The 23342-nt window shown below is 40.2% G+C and overlaps 1 protein-coding gene across 5 annotated transcripts in view; it reads right to left on the minus strand.

Annotated features, from left to right (window-relative positions):
* LOC117484789 overlaps window positions 1–22604 on the minus strand; it is a 35400-nt gene extending 12796 nt beyond the window's left edge. For 3 of the 5 annotated variants that reach the window (XM_034133223.1, XM_034133224.1, XM_034133222.1), the window contains exons 1-7: window positions 22586–22604; window positions 21603–22033; window positions 19811–21437; window positions 19409–19672; window positions 18447–18884; window positions 17843–18289; window positions 16131–16565 (exon numbers count right to left, since the gene is read on the minus strand). In XM_034133223.1, the coding sequence (XP_033989114.1) occupies window positions 16131–16565; window positions 17843–18289; window positions 18447–18884; window positions 19409–19672; window positions 19811–21437; window positions 21603–21993 (3602 nt within the window). In that variant the 5' untranslated portion in view covers window positions 21994–22033; window positions 22586–22604. Of the gene's footprint in view, window positions 1–642; window positions 771–16130; window positions 16566–17842; window positions 18290–18446; window positions 18885–19408; window positions 19673–19810; window positions 21438–21602; window positions 22034–22585 lie in introns of those variants that run through there. The other 2 variants (XM_034133225.1, XM_034133226.1) reach the window with 2 other exon arrangements.
* Between the last annotated feature and the right edge of the window lie 738 nt (window positions 22605–23342).

Here is a 23342-nt window from a genome sequence, read left to right on the forward strand (position 1 = left end):
TGCTATATTGCCTAAAGCTACAGTTAGCTAATTTATCACAACACAAATATAACATTCTGAAAATACTTACAAATAAATGAGTGACGTACACCTTCTTTGGTTGTTTTTCGAAGCAGGTAAAACAATAAGACTTTATTAACCTCCCATTAAACTGAATAATTGAACACTGTGAGTTCCGTCCGTGAATGTTTTGGTTAATGTTTCCGTTACTGTCACATCCAGCTGTTGCTTTCAAAAATAAAACCGGCCTTACGGGACGTAACCAAAGTAAAAGCCTTTAAACAAAAAAGCCAATTTATCACATTTTCTTCACAAATCAAACGTTACGGGCCATTTTCACAAGTTTGGTGCTGGATTAATGCTCTGCTCTGAAACCTGAGATATATAATATATAGGCTATATATGTTTCTGATAAACTTTGAGCACAGTTGGGAAATAAGTAAACACACTTAAATCTTAAAACATGTGGATTTGAAGAGCTACCAACTAAAGTAATACAAGTTGAAAACATAATGATCATCCACAGGTTTTGTCTTTAAATGAATGATTCCTTGTGCGATGATATCGGGAACACAAGAGTATGCTCTGTTCTATGAATGATAGCTAAACACTGTTTGTCCTGTTTTTCTTTATTAAACGTACCTGTGTGGCACAGTGAGAGCTTCAGTGATTTCCCTCTGAGGTAAGATGTCGAAGTTTTTCATGATTCCAACCGTACAGCCTTGTGCTCAAATGTCTGAATCCTCCCTGGTTTGCATTACTTTCACTTTTGATATAACACACATCCTGTATGCACATTAACTCTGAATGCTTGTAGCGTCCTCTAATATCCACAAGATGCCACTATTGGACCTGAAAACAATCAAGTTGTTGCGCTGATATTTTAAAAGTAGAAGTACTCAGATCTTGTACTTGAGTAAAAGTAGAAGTACTCAGATCTTGTACTTGAGTAAAAGTAGAAGTGCTCAGATCTTGTACTTGAGTAAAAGTAGAAGTACTCAGATCATTTACTTGAGTAAAAGTAGAAGTACTCAGGTCTTGTACTTGAGAAAAAGTAGAAGTACCAGAGTGTAGTAATACTCTGGTACAGTAAAAGTCCTGCATTCAAAATGCTACTCAAGTAAAAGTAGAAAAGTATTATCATCAAAATATAGTGAAAGTAGCGACAGTAAAAGTATTTACTGAACACTGCGTGGAGGAAAGGCTGACTTCGAGTTAATAAACTAGTTAAAGTGGGATTCAAAATGCATTTTAGCGTGCATTTGGAGAGAGTAGTGGCGTTAGATGTCAAGAAATACACAGACAGCGTCAGAGATGGCTTCCCACAATGCACCTGTTCAAACCCGTCAAAGATCATATATTGGAAAGATGGATTTTGGAAAAACAGCTGAGCTTGTTTCACCAACAAAACAACAAATGCAAAAATGTACCAGCTGGAACTGTGGCTGCATAAGATAAGTGTTATGAATATATTAGATCTACAGAAGTACACTTTACGATATTTTAGAGTTATTTACAGAAAATATTAAATGTCTCCTAAAACGTTGCACATAATTGTAATATGATGATGGTTTGTGTAACTGATTAGCATATTGTGCGCTTGTATTGCAACCAAAGGTCAAGAAAACACAGTTTACTGCAGGTCCCAATAAATAATGTGTTTTAATAAAGAGAACAGGCAGTAAAACTGTGAGCTCTGTCACTCTCCACAGCCTTAAACTCAACCCAGAATGCATTTCTCACACAAAGACACTTATCAAAGTACTAAAAACATGAATTAATATTTTTGATATAACAGTTCTGGCCTGAAATTCTAATTCCCTTAAGAGAAACTAATAATTGATTCATGGACAAAGTTTGTCTTTTGTTATATTTAATAAAGTAAAAAAGAAAGTCAATATACAAATGAAATCGATCTAAAATTCAGGAACAGAGCTACTTCATCCTCAGAGGATACAGAAGTTCTGCTTACAGTCTCACTATAAAGTAGAGAGAAAATATCCAACTGGTCCCACCCATACATTCTCTTAGGCATCATCTAAACATCCCATCATTAAACCATTAAACCCCAGTCCTTTAACCATTTGCAAATCCATAATTTGACATGACACACCACACACAAATAATGTAACCATGTTCAATTAGGAGAATAATAAATATGCGTACCATAAATGAATAATCTACAATACCTCCAGAACAAAAAGTAATGGCCTCTATGTAAACGGATCCCATCATACACAGAGTCAGTATGTAATGATCGTTAGAGATAGATCAGTTATTCCCTGATTGGCAGGTTCCACCCCCACTGACGGAGGGTCACCAAATTTCAAACTTCTTGTCTTTCTCAAAGGATGTCCTGTACACAATGTTGTTCCCGAACAGTCTAGAAAAAAACAAAAGCAGAGAGCGCAGACATCAGTCAGACAGAACAATACGTTGAATAGCAGTTTTATAACTAGATAATGCAATTCCTGAAGAAATTGCTAGTGGGAATGCTTTATGCTGAAAAGCTGACGCTGAATTGCTATGCTGAAATGTAATGTGTAAGAAGAAAGTGAAGAATTTAGATTGAAATGATACATGAACACTGGGGGCTTGAATGTGTGATCAGTGAAGAAAAGAAAGTAAAAAGGCTTGGAAAAGCAGCAGAATATTTGAACTGCAACCTTTTGAACTAACTTGATGGCGAATGATCTGTCGCCATGGCAACGGCATTTGATGACACCCCATAATACGCTTAGATGCGTTGATGGCTGCATCGTTACCAAACCTGTGAAGTTTTTGGCCGTTTGGAACATTTTCACTGAAGTTATGAGAAAACCGTGTTTCATGGCGAGCATTGTGTTGCCATGGCAACGGCATTTGAAGAAACCCCATAATTGACGTAGAGCTGTTGAGGGCTGGACCGGTGATATACAAGCAAAGTTTGGGGGACGATCGGACCGTTTCCATTGGACTTACAGCGACATCGTGCTTCATGGCGAGTGGTCTGTCACCATGGCAACGGCATTTGATGACACCCCATAATACACTTAGATGCGTTGATGGCTGCATCGTTACCAAACCTGTGAAGTCTTGGGCCGTTTGAAGCATTTTCACTGAAGTTATGAGAAAACCGTGTTTCATGGCGAGCATTGTGTTGCCATGGCAACGGCATTTGAAGAAATCTCAAAACTGTCTCGTAGATGTCTTCACGGCTGGACTGTTAGCACACATGTGAATTTTGAGCACTTTTTGAACATTTTCATAGGAGTTAAAGGGACATCGTGTTTTATGGCGAGTGGTCTGTCGCCATGGCAACGGCATTTGATGACACCCCATACTACGCTTAGATGCGTTGATGGCTGCATCGCTACCATACCTGTGAAGTTTTGGGCCGTTTGGAACATTGTGTGTGAGAGAGAGAGAGAGCGAGAGAGAGAGTGTGTCTGTGTGTGTGTGGCAGAGAGAGAGAGAGACTCTGTGTGTGGCAGAGAGAGAGAGAGAGGTGCTGCTGTGAGGAAATATCAGCCTGAAATTACAATGGTTTTTAATGGAGACATGTTGAACGTTTTTGTCACTTCATGCCCTCAAGAGGCATTTTGTTGAATTCTTTTTTGCTTAATTATTTGTCATTTTTCAAGCTACGAGATGTTTTCCTACGTTTGTCATGAAAAATTATGTCTCAGGAATGTAGGGTTTGGGAATTATGGCAGTTTTAAAAAAATGTATGAAGGCACATTTCAAGATTTGCTCCACTCTAGCTGTGACATCACGCACTCTAGTTAATGTTAAAATCTGAAGAAAACCTCTTTAACAAGGTCTGAACAATGTTTAATATCTCAATGATTCTTAAGAATCAGATTTAAAAGTTGTGTTAAACGAATAATGTCAGAAAGATGTGTAACATTTTAAAGTTGGAATGAGGTTTCTGAGTGAAAGTATGAATGAACAGTTAGCAGTTGAAGTCACATGAAGATTTGTTGAAGTCTGAAGAATGTCTCCATTGACTTCCATGTTAAAAATGGGATGAATTATGGGATGTATCTCTGGAATTATAAAAGTTATGAATGATAAAAGTAATAGCCTGCGATTCCCGACCGAGCTGAACGTTTTGATGTTTGAACGGAGTTTCTGCAATGTTGAATGTGGGAGGAGAAGAGGGCCAAAATAAGTCGGCGGAATAATAATAAGAATTTTGTCCGTAGCATAACATATAGTTGGAATGCTGTATCAGCATTCCCACTAAATAAACTTTTTGTCCGTAGTATAACATATAGTTGGAATGCTGTATCAGCATTCCCAATAAATGATGAATGATTCCTCTTTAAGCCTATGAGTACAAACGGTGCAGTAATTATGGTGTTCTCACCGCACAGTGTGAATGGAGGGGTTGATGGAGACCAGTTGGAGTAAGAGGTCAGTCGAAGCATCAGTGATGTTGTTGTGGCTCAGACTGTGACACAAACACAAACAGAGGAACTTTTATTCATGTAATACATCGGCTGGGCAGTATAGGTACAGTCCAAACAAACATTATGTTCACTTGTATGTTTCCATTAGTTATGTCACTTCTCTGACACCCCCGTATGACTGCCTGAGTTCTGATTACAGCGTATCTTCAGACTGATTTTGTACAACAGGTTTCAGTAAACAAAGCCCTGAATCAAATGATCAGACAGAGAGATTCACACCCCAAACTAATGATTACCTCCACTAAAACCTATTTTCCACATGAACACCTTTGCCACTCACACGAGGACTTGTGCTTTGTGCAGCTGCGCGCTGAGTGTGAGCAGCAGCTGGTCAGTGAGCTGACAGTGACTGAGGTCCAGCTCTGTCAGCTCTTCAGAGAAGTCCAGCATCAGGGCCAAGGCTGCACAGGCCCTCTGATCCAGTGAGCTGTGACTGAGGTCCAGCTCTCCCTCCAGGGCTTTGCAGAGGGACACTGCCCGTCCCACTGTGTCCCTCTCACTGTTCACAGGAACCAGGGACACCAGCTGGAGGAGGACAGCTTTACTGGCACTGAACAGGAGACACAGAGCAAAGAGCAAACTGATGTGATGCAGAAAGATGTATAGAAACAGCTTCTTCTCTGGTTTAAGTCTTAGTGGTCTTCGTACCTGAGTTTTACTTTGTGTAAGACAGGAAACAGCAGGTCTAATCCGCTGTCCTTAACCTCACAGTCCTGCAGGATGAGCTGTGTTCCCCGTCTGCTGCGTCTCAGTATGGTGGAGACGGCCCTGCAGTCTTCAGCCGTCAGACGGAGAGTGTCACTCTGATCTTCCTCTGGCAGCTCCACACAGGAGGAGCAGGACAGATCCAGCCTGTACTGCACAGTCCTGAGCAGAGACTCTGCGGCCCCCTGCTGGGCACCAGAGGCAGCGCAGCAGTGAACCAACTTCAGCAGCAGGTTCCTGTCAACACTGGGAGAACATGTATTAACAATTAAACAAACAACTTATCCATAAAGCCTCATTGACTGAGAAAATGTTTTTTAATTATAAATATGTTTCTCATCAACTTGGGTCTTATTGCAGTTTTGTCCTTCATTTCTTTCAGTAATTAAGAACATAGAGCATATCACAGAATAACAACAGATCAAAATGGTTGGAAACAAGTGTCCAGTTAAGAAGAGAACTTGTTTTTATTGCTGTTGGTTTGGCTTTTCAAAAATGTGCCTCTTTAACATCGAAAGATAAGTGGCTGAAAGTGTTGTGCTGTTCCACCCTGCTGATTCCATTCACTAATATTGGTGTTTGACAGATGGTAAAGTACTGCTGGGCCGAGATGAATACACGTTTAGAACTTTATTTGTCCGACCTGAGTTGAGAAACTTTGTCCAGGTTCAAGAGGATGGACTGTGTTTCCCATGCTGGTATGGAGGTCCACAGGAGGTTCAGTTTGACTCCATCACTGTGTGCGAGGGTGTAGAGCAGAGCAGCATAGTCCATTGGGGACATCTCTCTGCAGGTCAGGTTGATCACATGATCCAAGGACCTCAGTAAACTGGGTATAATGGAACTGGCTCGAGCTTTGTAGATCTCCCTGATAGCAGTCAACACAAAGCTGGGACAGGGCCTGAAAGAGTTTGAATGAACACACTTTCATAAAATAAGTAACAACTAAATATATTGAAATGATTAAACAGGATAAACAACTCTATTGATGACCTTTTAAACACAATCCTGTCCAGGTAGGGAAGCAGACGTGTGATGTTCTCCTGTAAGAAAAGGTTCTTCCTCATGTTCACAGTGAGGGTCTGAGCTGATGGATGCTGCAGTAGAAGGTGGAGAAGCTCCCAGTTCAGAGAGAAGGAGGTCAGGTCTCCTCCAAACGTACTCAAGAAGGACCAGGTCAAGTCCTGGTCCTGGAGTTCATGGAGCAGGGAGATTAGCTGCTGGACATTCTTCTCACTCAGTCTGCGGGAAACAGTGTATGAAGATATGTGAACATTAATATCATCTGCACTAACTATTGTGAGTTTATGAGGCTCCGGAGAGACTTTTACTTGATTTTGAGAGGGCCCTCATGGAGCAGCAGTGGTGTGAGACCCAGAGCAGGAACACAGACCTCAGTCAGGTCTAACTGTCTCACTGCCCAGTATCTCAGCAGGGAAGCCAAGCTACTGACAACCTTCAACAACACTCTGTGTGATGGTTGGGCGGTCTGAGGGGAGAGAGAAAGCTCTTCAACAGTCACCTGACAGCCCACTCCCCATCTCCTCACCCAGCCACACAGCAGCAAGGCCATGTCCTTAGAAAGCCTGGAAACAAAGAAAGAGAATTGTACCATCATTTACCTTTATCCCCCAACTGAACATTCAAACTGGACATGATGGCATGATAACAATAAAAGAGTAACTGTTTAAATGCGCACTTGAGACTGTGTAGTTGTGTTGTTCGTTTAAAGAGAGCAAAGGCTCCCTTGACAGACATCTTTCTGGGTTTGAGGATGAGATCCACATTAGAGCCACACAGCTGGAGAACTCTCCCCACAGACAGGCAGGTTTTCCTGGGTAACTCTCCTGATAGCAGCAGGGTGAACCCTGAGAGCTGCAGCAGAGAGGCCAACCTCTCAGCCTCCTCTCTGGATCTGACAGAGATGAACGTACACACTCTCTGGAAGAACTCTGCACCACAGCTGAAACACAACAATATGGATGAACAGTGAGAAGGCAAAGCTCAAGTACAATAAATGCTGCACTGCCAACCATCTCATCTGCAAGGTCTTTAATCAAGAATACATTTAAAGAAAAGAAAATAGGATGAATTAGTCTAAGTGCACGTCTGTTAGTCAACATGATAAAGCATTGCTCTGTCTGTTGTGCTAATTACTAAACTGAAACATCAGATTTATCTACAGAATATCCATTTATACATTTCAGTTAATCAACTGCTTCCAATGTACTGTGTTTTTTTTACTAGATCTTTCTAACAAACCTTTCTGAGGAATCCATTTCATATTATAAATATAGAGTATGACTGACCTGAGCTGTGAGATATAAGGCAGACACTGCAGGAAAGTCCTCACTTCACTCTCTTCATCTGAGCAGCCTCTCAGCTTCACTTGTTTCTTCTCTGCTTGGAGTCTCAGCACTTCCAGCAGGATGGAGGTCTTTCTCTCTGAGAGGTCTATGGTCCAGACTGCAGGAACTGAATGGAGAACAGACTGTAATGATGGAAGGACACTCAGGCCTGTTTCAGTCTCATAGTCCTTCAGGTGGGAGTACAGATCCAGCAGGAAACCACACTGATCTTCTTCTTCATTATCATCAAATATGTCAGTAAAAGGGAATGTTGGATATGTGCACACTGATGATAACAGCTCCAGTGTCTTCTCTCCTGTCTGCTGCTCTCTCTCTGCTGCTGCATAGAACAGAGTCTCAAAGAACTGGACTCCACCCGAGTCTAAAAACCAGAAACTGGAACTAGAATTGAACAGTTTGTTATCAGATGATGTCAACAGCAGAGAAAGACTCTGATAGGGAGTGTTTCTGCTAAATGTCCACAAATACCTGCCATTGAACCTCATATTGAAGTAACTATGCTGTTAACAGGATTATATTTGAAGTTTGGAAAGCTTTCAGTAAATGAACCTTTTCACAACATGTGTCATCACTTAGCTCTTCTACTGACTCACAACACAGACACTAATCCTGTTTCTCAAATCACTTCTTATTTGCTTCCCAGTGATTCTGTTCACCTGAGGTGATTTTACTTTGTGAATGAGTTTTGTATGTAAAATGATATTCCCGATATAAAAATGTAAAAAGTGGAACAACAACATCAAGAGTCACTATCATGTAGAAGAGAACATCACATCATGAAACTGTTCACTTTGCTCCTGAGATAATACACATGTGAATTAGAGTTTCGTGACACCTCCTGTCTCTGATGACTTTAAGTTAGGATTGTTCAAGTGTCTGAAATCTTTATTTAAAGCTCACTATACTGTCTTTAGAAGTTTCATTAGTGTCAGTCAAGTTTCATCTAGTATCCATTAAAGAGGTAGATGAATGTAGTATTACTTGTTGTACCTTTATTTTTTAAATTTCTCTTTGATTAAATTAAAACAGAGATGATTTAAAAAGCTGATAGCAGTTTTATCAGCAAGTTTATTTATGTTTGTATGTGTTTTTATTTCTGAATGAGGCATGAGCATGATGGTGCTGCTGTCTCAGAGCTTAAGTTCTCTCATTATGATTCACATCATTTCATTATTCTCAAACAGGTAGAAGACTGTGGTTTTAAATAATGACTGAACTGGGAAATGTTATTCATCTACATCATGTTCAGAAGTGAAGGACTATTGTCTCTTTCTGAAACACTGCCCACAATCAGATGTAAATCATTGTTTTATTTCTTAAGAAATCCACATATGCGGCTTTCACACCAGCGCTTTTCCCTTTCTAGCTCCTAGCTAGAGCTTTTCTGGTTCAGCTCCGGTTTCCATTTTCTGCTCTTGCTCTGTTCACACCGCCCAGAGCTGCCGCTGCTGCGTCATGACGTCACCGTTTACATCGCTGATTTTCTCCCCAACGGAGCTCACAACAACAACAACAACGGGTCGATGATCGTGTTGCTTTTAATCATACGAAGCCAGATTAAATTAAATAACGACTTATCCAACCTTATACTTTTCTCCAGAGTGCCGTGGTTCATTGTTTGTTAATGTGTTTCAGCGGCATTTACCGACCGCTGCAGTGCTGCCTGCTCTTCCACGGGAGTTTATTCTCCCGTTAGCTCCGGGTTAGCTCACACGGCTCTAAAGTATTCACTGTCTGACTGTCACACAAGCAGCTGATACATATCCCCAGTTCCCCTTAAGTGAATGTGTGTCAGTCTGAATTGACGCTGTTTGGCATCACAACGCTGTTATGAAAGTTTCTCTGGTATAACATGGGTGATGTTAGCATAGCAACCGAAGCTAAACTGACTACTTGCTAAGCCGTGTTCTACAGGCACATTTTACCGGCGTATTTTTCATTATGATTCTACTTGTGATAGTCGGACATGACAACCTGTGCAGCCCAAGTATTGATTCCATCCGATAGCTGCTATAATAAAAAACAAAACGTCTGCCTGCTCTCCACAATGATCAATAACAGCGAAAGGATGGTCAAAGTAAGGTACAAATAAACAGAATCACACGAAGCCTGGTTAGTGTTGCCTAGTGTTTTTTTTTATAAGTGTGTGGTTGCCTTCTAGTCACTTTGCTCAGCGCTACTGCTTGTAGGCAGGCATGACGAGACTCTTCAGTCGACCCGCGGTCAGGGACCGCGGTGAAGTTAGTTTTAGGTTGGATATTCGACGGGCATTCGCGGACCAGCCAGCAGCGTCAGTTTCCCCTGCTGCTGGCTGTATTACGACGGGGAGATCTTCTGCGTGAAACGAGGCTTTCACTTAGGGACCATCAACAAATGACTTTTCAATTACACAAGAAAAATGTTCTTTTTAATAAATCAACAGCTTCCCGATCGAGTGAATGTGAAGCAAATCCACTCTAGAGCAGTGGTTCCCAAACTTTTTGTGCCCAAGGCACACCAAAGGACAAGTAAAAATCTCAAGGCACACCTATTGTGCAAAATAGCCCTTATAACACGTGTTATCACTCATATCATTTAAAATATCTGTAAATGTGCATAATTATTTACTAATGCCAAATAAAACGTGACAAAGACAACTATATTACTCATGAAATATTTATTAACGAAATATTTCAGAAATTAATTTGAAACTTTATCAAATTAGGCTTCATCAAAGCAGCAACACACTCATTTAAACCAGACAGGTCACAAAATAAAAAATGAGGCAAAGGAAACTCAGCAGAAATTCAGCAGAGAACTGTCAATGCAAGGAAGCTGCACTGTCTATGGGCCTGAACTACAAATTATAAATGTAACATTTCAGCAATCAGCATTGAAACATGTGCTATTGTAAATATTTTGCCGACTTACAAATTAGTGAGATACATGTGCCTGTCGGGGCGCGCAGATTTTTTTAATCCTTGGTGGCACTGAGGAGAGGGCCACTCGCAAGTCCTGTTCAACAGAGAGCCGTGACCTCCTGTTGTTCTTCATGTAAACCAGAGTAGAGAACGCCAACTCACACAGGTAGGTAGTGGGAAAAAGAAGAAGTTGCTCAATCGCGTGGTGGGAGATGCTTGGGTACTCCGATGCAGAAGCCAACCAAAACTGATCCAGTGGGAGCTCACTAAATTTGAGTTTCAGTGTGCGGTCCACACGGAGCTCTGCGCACTCCTCTCTCTCTTTCATAGTGAGCTTTTCTGTTGGGAATTCCTGGTGGAATGGGTCTCGGATCATCAGTCATAGTCCTCGATGTCAGCCACACGTGGAAAATAGCGGTCAAACCTCTCTTTTAACCTGTTTCACACCTTCCCCCCGGTACCGGGCGGATAAACGCGTCATTTGCAGGAAACAACGTCTAAGGAATCTTAATATTGAATAAAACTATGAATGTGTTATATCCATGTAACGGGAAGAAACTCAGCTAACTGATCTTTTTAATTTTTTTTTTCAAAAAAACCCCACATTGCTAGCACTCAGCCTCTGAATTAGCCTCAAGCGAAAAAAACGTAACATACTAAGGCAACTAAACTCACTCTAACTCCCTTATTACTTATCCTAGATGCACAACCAACCACTCTTTTTTGGTGTCCTGGAGACACTGAATCTACCGGTGCCCTCCTCAACACTCAGTGATAAACATTCGCGACGCTCTAAACGAAAGCGTACATCATCACATGTGGAGCTAAGAAGCTAAACACGTAAATATGGCTTACCTTGGTCAAAAGTGGTCTTCAATGGCATTAAAACGATAAAAAAACGATGCTGCAGTTAATCCATAGGTTCATCCTATGTGTCTGTGCCTTCTTTGAAATTATTTCTGATAATCCATAAGCAATACAACTGCGTTTTAGTTTCCAAACTCCAGAAGGAGACATTCCTCCAGTTTGGTTTCGTTTTCCACACGCGAAGCAACCACATTTTTTCTTTACAACGTGTCTGGGTGGGAGCCTCCCCCTTCGATTCTATTGGCTCTAACGGTCACAAGGGTATGTCAACCAACCAAATCGAGCAAGGGGGGCCAGAGATAGGTCAAATCCACCCAAATGACCCCAGATGGCCCAGTCTTTGGCTAAATCTCTCTAAAAAGGTCAAATTTCACTTGTTTTGCATCAATCTTGATACAGGGTACTAATTATATGTTGTACTTTGGATTCCTAAAGCTTTTAGTCTACTAACCCATCATCCAAGGGTAGTTTTCACTATCTGTAAAAAATAATTTTTGGACGGACACTATAATTTACAGTTTTTTACTATGTAAAATCTGAATTTTCTTTAAAATAAAAAACATTTATATTGATTCTGACACTTCTACATCCAACTCACAGGTTTATCATTACTTTGAGAACAAAGATTATTAATTTAACCCTTTTAGAAGGGAAGATATGGTCATTTGTTCTGGGAATGTCATTTTCGAGCCTGAGACCTGAAAAACAGGCTCAGAGTGGAACAGGTTAAGGTCTGAAGGTGTTCGGCATATACAGCGCGCTCCCTAGCTGCCTGCGGCGCAGTCCATGGAGCCCTGTTCCAAAGCCTCGCGCCACAGGATAAGTTTGCCCATAAACCCCCGAATCTTGTCTGTGGATGATAAAATGTTTTCATTCCTGCCCTGAAGCTTGGCGTTTAACTCGTTGAGATGCCCAAATATGTCTGCGAGGTAAGCCAGCCTGGCGCACCACCTCTCCGCCTCTGTATTATGAAATGAGTGCATACAAAGTACTGATATAGTAAATTAAAAAATAATTATTTTTGTGTAGTTGTATATTGCAATAATAACGTATGGTTGTCACAAAATCCCACGGCACACCCGGACTTGCCTCACGGCACACCAGTGTGCCGCGGCACACCGTTTGGGAACCACTGCTCTAGAGCATACATTTGTTGAACACACCTCTTGTTATTGCATTTTAATACTTTAAATACGTTTTATTAATATTTTGATGGAAACATTTGCATATTTCTTCAATAACTTCTAGATCATGTGACCTAATCACTCAAAATCAGTGCTGGGTCAAAGAACTACACTGGCTGCATAGGACACACCTCTTTTTATTGTATTTTAATACTCTAAATATTTTATATCAATATTTTTGATGGAAAAATTAGCTTATTTCTTCAATACCTTCCAGGTCATGTGACCTAATCACTCAAAATCAATGCTGGGTCAAAGAACTACACTGGCTGCATAGGACACACCTCTTTTTATTGCATTTTAATACTCTAAATATTTTATATCAATATTTTTGATGGAAAAATTAGCTTATTTCTTCAATACCTTCCAGGTCATGTGACCTAATCACTCAAAATCAATGCTGGGTCAAAGAACTACACATGCTGCATAGGACACACCTCTTTTTATTGCATTTTAATACTTTAAATATTTTATATTAATATTTTGATGGAAAAATTAGCTTATTTCTTCAATAACTTCCAGGTCATGTGGACAGGTCATTACTCCCTCTCCTTCTGTTCCCAAAATACCAACCACACTCCATTCCCTCTCTGCCTCTAAAATGTTATCCTTTAGTTTTTCTCTTTCAGCTTTAAAGATGTCTCTCATATCTATTTTAGCTTCTGGGAAAAGCCATGGAGGAACACTACTAAATGGGCTTGCTTTGGCAAACGTGATGGTCTCCACTCCATATGCCCTCGTTCTTTCCTTACTTGTCCAGCCAAACACACGTCCCTGGGCTTCTATGTCACATGACAGAGAAGCTGTTAAAACAAAATTGAGTGTGACATTCGGTCACATGACAGAGAAGCTATTGAAAAAATAAACTGAATTTTCCATACAAAAATGTATTAATATTAACCCTTGTATAGTGTTTCATTATTTATCTAAAGAAAAATGATATGATACATTATTTGTTCAAACTCACACTCAATGGCGTTGGCTAATTTTCTGTGAAGAACATATATCAGAACACCCCCCCTACACATTTATATTACATACAGGATGTTCGGGGCTAACACAAGTGTGGAAATTGTGTGTGTGTGTGTGTGTGTGTGTGTGTGTTATCACAACTGATCAAGATGGCCAAATGATTCTATGCTCAGAGGGCCTTACAAATGATTTTGGAAGAGAGAGAACCATTTGATGATGATGTAGAGGAAGAGGAAGGTGTTTCAGAATGTGAGGATCACATTTCTGAGATTTCTGAGTCTGACAGTGACTTTGAAGAACAGGATTAGATTGAGCATCAGCTAGTTACAAAAAAAAGATGAGCCACAGGACCAGCCGGTCAGCGGGCAAAACAACAAGTACTTTAATTCATTAATCAAGGTTCAAGGTTTTTATTTGTCATACGAACATAGCTACAGTGTAGTTATGACGATGAAAATCTTAGCTCACAGGCTTCTCCAACAGTGCAACACAATAACACAGATAAACAGAAAAATATAGTGCAAGTAAATAGTAAATAGAAAAAGAAAAATAGTTTAAAAAAGTGAAATAGTGCAATAAGAGTCTATATGCAAGTTATTGGAATGATATATTAGAGAAATAGATAAATAATTACTAAGTAGCAGATGAATGTTATGGATGTTGTTTCAATAGTTCAGGTGTTTAACAGATGTTGTTTCAGCAGTTCAGTTGTTTATCAGTCTTATTGCTTGTGGTATGAAACTGTCCCTGAGTCTGGTGGTTTTAGTCCGGATGCTGCGGTAACGCCTGCCAGACGGCAGCAGACAGAACAGTTTGTGGCTGGGGTGATGGGGGTCTTTGATAATCCTGTAGAAGGTCAGGATCCTCTCTATGGTGCACCTGTAGAAGTTGCAGAGTATCCTGGAGTCCATGTTGAACCTCCTCAGCCTGCGGAGGAAGAAGAGCCGCTGTCAAGCTTTTTTGGTGATGGTGGTAGTGTGAAGAGTCATGTCAGGTCCTCAGTGATGTGGACCCCAAGGAACCTGAAGCTGCTGACTCTCTCCACCGTAGTCCCATTGATGGCGATGGGGGCGTGACCCTCTCTCTGCTGCTTCATGTAGTCCACAATCAGCTCTTTGGTTTTGCTGACGTTGAGATGGAGATTGTGATCCTGGCAGCAAGTGTAGTTATTTGACCCAGCACTGATTTTGAGTGAATCGGTCACATGACCTGGAAGTTATTGAAGAAATAAGCTAATTTTTCCATCAAAATATTAATATAAAATATTTAAAGTATTAAAATGCAATAAAAATAGGTGTGTCCTATGCAACCAGTGTAGTTCTTTGAGCCAGCACTGATTTTGAGTGAATCGGTCACATGACCTGGAAGTTATTGAAGAAATAAGCTAATTTTTCCATCAAAAATATTAATATAAAATATTTAGAGTATTAAAATGGAATAAAAAGAGGTGTGTCCTACGCAGCCAGTGTAGTTCTTTGAGCCAGCATAGATTTTGAGTGATTAGGTCACATGACCTGGAAAGTATTGAAGAAATAAGCTCATTTTTCCATCAAAAATATTAATATAAAATATTTAGAGTATTACAATGGAATAAAAAGAGGTGTGTCCTATGCAGCTAGTGTAGTTATTTGATCCAGCACTGATTTTGTATGATTAGGTCACATGACCTGGAAGGTATTGAGGCAATATGCTCATTTTCACATACAAATATTAATATAAAAATATTTAGAGTATTACAATGGAATAAAAAGAGGTGTGTCCTATGCAGCTAGTGTAGTTATTTGAGCCAGCACTGATTTTGAGTGAATCGGTCACATGACCTGGAAGGTATTGAAGAAATAAGCTAATTTTTCCATCAAAGATATTAATATAAAAATATTTAGAGTATTAAAATGGAATAAAAAGAGGTGTGTCCTATGCAGCCAGGGTAGTTCTTTGAGCCAGCATAGATTTTGAGTGATTAGGTCACATGACCTGGAAGGTATTGAAGCAATAAGCTAATTTTTCCATCAAAAATATTAATATAAAATATTTAGAGTATTAAAATGGAATAAAAAGAGGTGTGTCCTATGCAGCAAGTGTAGTTATTTGATCCAGCACTGATTTTGAGTCATTATGTCACATTACCTAGCAGTTATTGAAGAAATATGCAAATGTTTCCATCAAAAATATTAATAAAACGTATTTAAAGTATTAAAATGCAATAAAAAGAGGTGTGTTCAATAAATGTATGCTCTAGAGTGAATTTGCTTCACATTCATACGATCGAGAAGCTGTCGATTTATTAAAAAGAACATTTTTCTTGTGTAATTGTAAAAGTCATTTGTCCCTAAGTGAAAGCCTCGTTTCGCGGAGAAGATCTCCCCGTTAAACTGACGCTGCTGGCGGGTCCGGGAAACTGACGCTGCTGGCGGGTCCGCGAATGTCTGTCGAATATCCAACCTAAAACTAAATTCACCGCGGTTGTTCACCGGAGGTGGGTTTAGTTTCCTGCACGCCTCGACGTAAGAGAGACGTAAGCAACGCCGCCTCTTAGCTCCGAAGCTCTTGCCTCTCTAGACCGACAATTTTTTGGAGCTGGAAGTGAACCGCATTCCGGATCTATGAGGCGGCGCCGCTGCGGTGTGAAAGGGGCAGAGAAATCAATATCATAAAATAAACAGTAATGGTCCCACCAACCTGATCTGTGAGATATAAGGCAGACACTGCAGCAAAGTCCTCAGTTCACTCTCTTCATCTGAGCAGCCTCTCAGCTTCACTTGTTTCTTCTCTGGTTGGAGTCTCAGCACTTCCAGCAGGATGGAGGTCTCTCTCTCTGAGAGGTCTATGGTCCAGACTGCAGGAGCTAACTGGAGAACTGACTGTAATGATGGAAGGACACTCAGGCCTGTTTCAGTCTCATAGTCCTTCAGGTGGGAGTACAGATCCAGCAGGAAACCACCCTGATCTTCTTCTTCATTATCATCATATATGTCAGTAAAAGGGAATGATGGATATGTGCACACTGATGATAACAGCTCCAGTGTCTTCTCTCCTGTCTGCTGTTCTCTCTCTGCTGCTGCACAGAACAGAGTCCCAAAGAACTGGAGTTCACCTGAGTCTCCAATCCAGAAACTGGAACGAGAATTGAACAGTTTGTTATCAGATGATGTCAACAGCAGAGAAAGACTCTGATAGGGAGTGTTTCTGCTAAATGTCTACAAATACCTGCCATTGAGCATAACACAGTAAACTCAATTAACCTCATATTGAAGTAACTATGCTGTTAACAGGATTATATTTGGATTTTGAAAGCTTTCAGTAAATGAACCTTTTCACAACATGTGTCATCACTTAGCTCTTCTACTGACTCACAACACAGACACTAATCCTGTTCCTCAAATCACTTCTTATTTGCTTCCCAGTGATTCTGTTCACCTGAGGGGATTTTACTTTGTGAATACGTTTTGTATGTAAAATGATATTCCCAATATAATAATGTAAAAAGTGGAACAACAACATCTAGAGTCACTATCATGTAGCAGAGAACATCACATCATGAAACTGTTCACTTTGCTCCTGAGATAATACACATGTGAATTAGAGTTTCGTGACACCTCCTCTGTCTCTGATGACTTTAAGTTAGGATTGTTCAAGTGTCTGAAATCTTTATTTAAAGCTCACTATACAGTCTTTAGAAGTTTCATTAGTGTCAGTCAAGTTCCATCTAGTATCCATTAAAGAGGTAGATGAATGTAGTATTACTTGTTCCTTTATAATTTTAATTGCACTTTGATTAAATTAAAAGAGATGCAACCTCTTCTATCTGCAATAACATTTGTTTTTGTTACAACTGATTATTGATAAGCTGCAGAGATGATTTAAAATGCTGATAGCATTTTTATCAGCAAGTTTATTTATGTTTTGATGTGTTTTTATTTCTGAATGGGGCATGAGGATGACAGTGTTTCTGTCTCAGAGCTTAAGTTCTCTCATTATAATTCACATAATTTCGTTATTCTCAAACAGGTAGAAGACTGTGGTTTTAAATAATGACTGAACTGGGAAATGTTATTCATCTACATCATGTTCAGAAGTGAACGACGATTGTCTCTTTCTGAAACACTGCCCACAATCAGATGTAATTCATTGTTTTATTTCTTAAGAAATCCACATTATATCATAAAATATGGATGAATTAGTCTAAGTGCATGTCTGTTATTCAACATGATAAAGCATTGATCTGTCTGTTGTGCTAATTACTAAACTGAAAAATCTGATTTATCTACAGAATATCCATTTATACATTTCAGTTAATCAATTCAATTCAATGTACTGTGGATTTGTTAGATCTTTCTAACAAAGCTTTCTGAGGAATCCATTTCATATTATAAATATAGAGTATGACTGACCTGAGCTGTGAGATATAAGGCAGACACTGCAGCAAAGTCCTCACTTCACTCTCTTCATCTGAGCAGCCTCTCAGCTCCACTTGTTTCTTCTCTGGTTGGAGTCTCAGCACTTCCAGCAGGATGGAGCTGTTTCTCTGTGAGAGGTCTATGGTCCAGACTTCAGGAGCTGACTGGAGAACTAACTGTAATGATGGAAGGACACTCAGACCTGATTCAGTCTCATAGTCCTTCAGGTGGGAGTACAGATCCAGCAGGTAATCACACTGAGGGTTCCTCTTAAAATAATAAGAAACTATGTCGGTTAAAGTTATTGTTTGATAGGTGCACACTGATAACAACAGCTGCAGTGTCTTCTCTCCTGTCGGCTGCTCTCTCTTTGCTGCTGCACAGAACAGAGTCCCAAAGAACTGGAGTTCACCTGAAGGATCTGATAACTGAGTCACAAAACTGAAAACATAAGGAATCAAGAGATTGTGATGTTAGGTTTCTATCAAATACAAACTTTTCTCCATCAGCTGTGGTTTAAATTATGTTAAATTGAATCTGCATGCACCAAGATTCAAAATAAATGAAGCAGCTTATTTTGAAAAAGATGACCATTTACCTGATCTGTGAGATATAAGGCAGACACTGCAGCAAAGTCCTCACTTCACTCTCTTCATCTGAGCAGCCTCTCAGCTCCACTTGTTTCTTCTCTGGTTGGAGTCTCAGCACTTCCAGCAGGATGGAGCTCTTTCTCTTTGAGAGGTCTATGGTCCAGACTGCAGGAGATGACTGGAAAAATGGCTTCAGTTTTTGAATGACAGCTGAACTCTCTTGAGTTTTTAGATGTTGATACAAATCCAGAAGGATGTTATACATCTCAGTGTTAAAAGAAAACAGAGAGATGAGGTTGTTAACTTCATTTTGAGAGCTTTCTCCTTGAATGTGATTAGCTGCTCTCAGGCATAAATCCAGAAACAGCTGCTTTTCTTCTCTCTTCAGTGTCTCATAGCATCGCTCCTGGTCCTGTAATCCTGGACCTCTGTTGGTCCTCCTGAAGCTGCATGATAACAAACACATGTGTCATTGCATGTACTATAGAACTGTATAAACTTTACATGTAAAACAAAGTTACACCTGTTAATACTGTCCTAATGTTAAGTATGAAATTGCAATATTTAATTCTCCACAGCTTTTGAAGAATTTGAGAGAGTATGAAACCTATTCAAATGTTTAGATCCTATGTTGTTTTACTACCATTTCCGCTATTTTACTAAAGGATCATAAAACCATTTTTTCTGTTAAATTGGCATGTGAATTGTTTTTACCCTCAAAGAACCGAAATCCAGAACTAAAACCGAACCGGAATCCAAACGATCCCAACCCTAAGTATTACACATTTTTAATGATTCCACTGTGAAGGTGATTCGTCACTTTATTATGCATTTAATTTTGTTAAATAAGAAGTTGTAGTTTTATAAATGATAATGTTTAAATAAATTCCAGTGAAGTTTGGAAGCTAAAGATGTGTACGTGGTTCGTAGGGGGGGTGCATCCCACCACACAGAAACATAAGCTTCATACCTGAATGAGCTGACGTATGGCAGAGCCTCGAGCAGAGTCTCACACAGACTGTGGCAGTCAGGCTTCTCCCTCTCCCAGTGGAGGCAGATTTTAACCTTCTTACTTATCTTCTGCAGGACTGTCACTGCTCTTTCAAACAGCTTTCTTTCCCCCTCCACTGGAAGGTGCAACTGATTTCCATCAAGGCCAAGTAAGGTGATGTAGTCCATCTCCCCTTCGCTGAGAAGGAAGATCTCCCACAGCTGCCTTGGCAGAGAATCACACCTGCAATATGAAGAATAATCAGCTATCGTTTCCTCATTACTTCTCTATATATATTAAAGGTTACAACTTTGAACAATTAAATTTGACCTAATTAGATGTGTTGTAACGTTAGCAGTAATAATAACTGCTCATCCATACCATTGGACATTTTGAAGGCATCCTAATAGTGGTCTCATTCCTTGTTGTGATATCGTGACGTCCTCAAGGTTCAGCCATATTTTCCTCTCCTTAGACTGAGTGATCACATAGGCCACAGCACAGCAGGGGTAAGGATCGAGACTCTCTTCACTGAGGTCAAGGTGGAAGTCCAGTTTTTCCAGAAGGTCGATGCATGCTTCAGGACACTGGGACTCATACAAGCACTGGCATATGAACAGTATGCGCCCACTGTCCTCAGTATCAGGCTCATCGTTTCCACACAGACTAGGAAGGAATGTGGATATCACTTCCTTGAAGAACCAGTTTGATGTATTCTTGAGCTCCTCAGCAGGAATCAGATACTCCATCAAACTAGGGCTCTTCTCAGTCAACAATCTACACATGTAAGGGATCAGATGTTTCATGTGTTTCTTCTCCTCAGTGAGGCACTGCTGAAAAACATTACTGATTAAATCTGGATTCTTCAAGAGCCACAGTGCTGCGAAAAACTCCTGCATTGTGTAATGGAGAAATGCATAGGTGGTTATTCTCTCAGTAGGGGCGACTTTGATAGCAAGTGATTTGAGCAAGGAGAGGACACAGCTGTCTCCAGAGGGACGTAGTGTCAAGTTCACAGTTTTTCCTTCAGTTGCACAAAAAGCAACCTCAGCCAGAGACAGTATCTCCTTACTCTTGCTTTCGATGAAGGCATCTAGATGAATGTATTTGGTGCTGCTGTTTCTTTCAAGGCAAAAACGGAAAATGTTGATGTAGATATCAGTTATACAGCAAGGCTTTTGAAAGTCCTCTGATGTCTCAAATGAAAAGCATGCGGCCACCATCAGTGCATACATCGGTACATGGCAAAGCGTTAACAACTCCACGTTGCTCAACACCCTCTCCTTTCTTTCACGTAGCATCCTAGATATGTATGTTTTTATGGTCTGCTCACTAAAGCCTTTCACTTCCACTCTGAGAAAGTCCTCAGACAGAAGGTGGTCTTCATCAGCTGGTCTGCAAGTCAAAACGACCTTGGAGTCCTGTAGCCAATCTTTATTTACAAGTTTCTGCACTACTGGTGAAGACAGATCTGTGATTCCATCAAAAATGAGTGTAACATTGTCAGAGTTATTCTTTATGTCCTGTAAGACCTCGTCTTTGCCTTCATCTGGCTCACTGAACTCATTGAAGAGAAGGTCCTCCAGGCTCTTGACGTTGGATATTTTTCTCATGTCAAAGTAAAACATGTAGTTTAGCTCCTTGTCATCTTTTTCTGTCCAGAGTTTTAATATTTCATGAGTGAGTGCTGTCTTTCCAATCCCAGACTTACCAACCAAGAGTATGTTTTTATCTGTTTTAAGCAGGTCACTGGGAGAAATGTCTGCTTTGTCCTTAGGGATGTAGGTCCCTAGCTTTTTAGAACGGCTCATCTTGCTTTTCTTGTTCTTACATTTCTTTATTTTAGAGGGAGAATCACTTCCTTGTGTGTCCAATACAAGTGACATGTACGACAGATCAGGCTTGCTGTTTTCTTCAAACAGATCTTTGTTTGCCGTCCAAAAGTCCTTTGATATTTTTTGTGCTTTTGACTTCAACTTTGCCTGGTAACGGTGGCACGGTGTTGGGGCTAAAATAAAAACAACAGTGAGTAAGTCAATACATATTGTAAATTGCATGCTGTACCCTCATACTAAATAGTGGATGGATATTTCCAGAGGACACAGCCCATCAAACATCAGCATGAAGACGTGACAAACTTTCTATATTAATTATATAACTATATATTACATACCTTGTAGGTAGTTTTTTCCCATTTCTGTGTCTTCCTTGAAAGGGAAGCAGCTGATCCAGTGGTGCAGGTCAAACGTCCTGCTCTCAGCAGAAGCTACAGTCTGTTTCTCAGGGAGAAGAGATGTCCTCCCATGGGTCCTCTTCCTTGTTATGTCAATAATTTTGAGGAATTCATAGCTGGCTGCTTCCCCCTTTTTGGTTACAGAGTCTAGAAGTGTTCTGTTTTTATCATAGTCATTCCCTTCTGCTTGTATTCTGCTGACTTCTTCATCGCCTAACACTCCTTGCTGATTCAAGTTCTCTAGAATCACTGACAGATTCTTTAATGTGTTCACAAGATGGCGTCTGGCCCTCCTGATGTACTCTACAGCTGACTGTGTTGTAGAAGCCATGTTTCATTACTTCGGTGTCTTCTGCTTCAACTTCAATGATCTAGAGAACAAAATAATGGTTTAATGAAATGTAATATGAACTCTTATGTTTAACATCCAAAAAGATACATAAATCTGTACATCTAAAAGGAGTAAAATAGATTCAGGGCAGATGACAGCAGGGTGGGAGGTTTGGCATTAATGATACAGTTTGGCATTAATGATACAGTTTTTCTCATTGGCTCACTTCTTTAAACAGTCTTGACCTTCTCTTAACTCTATGTGCAATGGTTACAACTTTTTCATCACAACTCTTTTGCTCGTATGAAAATTAAGTAACTCACACAAAACATTGAATTCATGCCAACAAGTTGTTATTGTGTCAGTAAACGTGCAAATACAAACAAAATGGATAGCTGTTTTGTCCCAGTGTGAACAGTACTAGTCAAAACAGTAAGATGCTTTTTCACCACCAGTCAACACTTGAGATGTTCTAACATACAAGTCTCTGAACATATAAATCATCCATACATGTCACCAACAATACAACATTAAACGACACCAGAACACATTGTAAATAGAAACATGCAAGCTGTATATCAGAGACACTTACACTGAGGCCTTTAAGGCCGCTATACACCCACCTGAGACCAAAGAACGCGTACCGAAGGCGTCCCGACTTTTACGTCAGCTTCGTCGCCTGCGTCGGCTACGTCGCCCGCTACGCCGCCCGCCTACGAACACACCGCAAATACTTCAGTCGACGAGTGGCAATAACTGTCCTTACCAGCAGGCAGCGGTAGTGTGTATTCGTCATTCAAAAGAGGCAACAACCGGAAGACAGACTGCCTTTTATACACCAAGAGAAGAAGAACAGACTGAGTGATATAAACAAACAAACACAGCGTCTGGGTTCCATTTTCACTCTCTCTCGTCGATCGAAAACATGTATCGTACGGTACTGGCGTTATCAGCAATTGGAGTGTTGCTTGCGGCTGCAGAGATTAAGAAGCGGAAGCGAAAAATCAGGAGAAACCGCACTAAATGGGTGAAAACATGGATACTACAGCAAAGAAGCTCACACCACCAATAATCCAGCTCGAACCAAGCAGCACAGGGATGAACTATGCCAATATTTTAACGGTGTCGGTGCAGTGCCTTTTCAGTGGGATAAGATATAGCAAATATGTCTAAAGAACTGTACAATGTCAACAATCGACTACAATACGATAAAAATAGTGTGTAATACAATAAAAAAAAAGAGTTTGCCAAATATGTCTAATGCTGTGTTATCAATGGCTGTAGTATCAAGGTACGAAATAAAGTTTTGTATTGCCTATCCAGCTATTTGTGTTTATTCTTTTAATCAC

This window comes from Trematomus bernacchii, unplaced genomic scaffold (genome assembly GCF_902827165.1).
Source record: "Trematomus bernacchii unplaced genomic scaffold, fTreBer1.1, whole genome shotgun sequence".
Classification (NCBI taxonomy): Eukaryota; Metazoa; Chordata; class Actinopteri; order Perciformes; family Nototheniidae; genus Trematomus; species Trematomus bernacchii.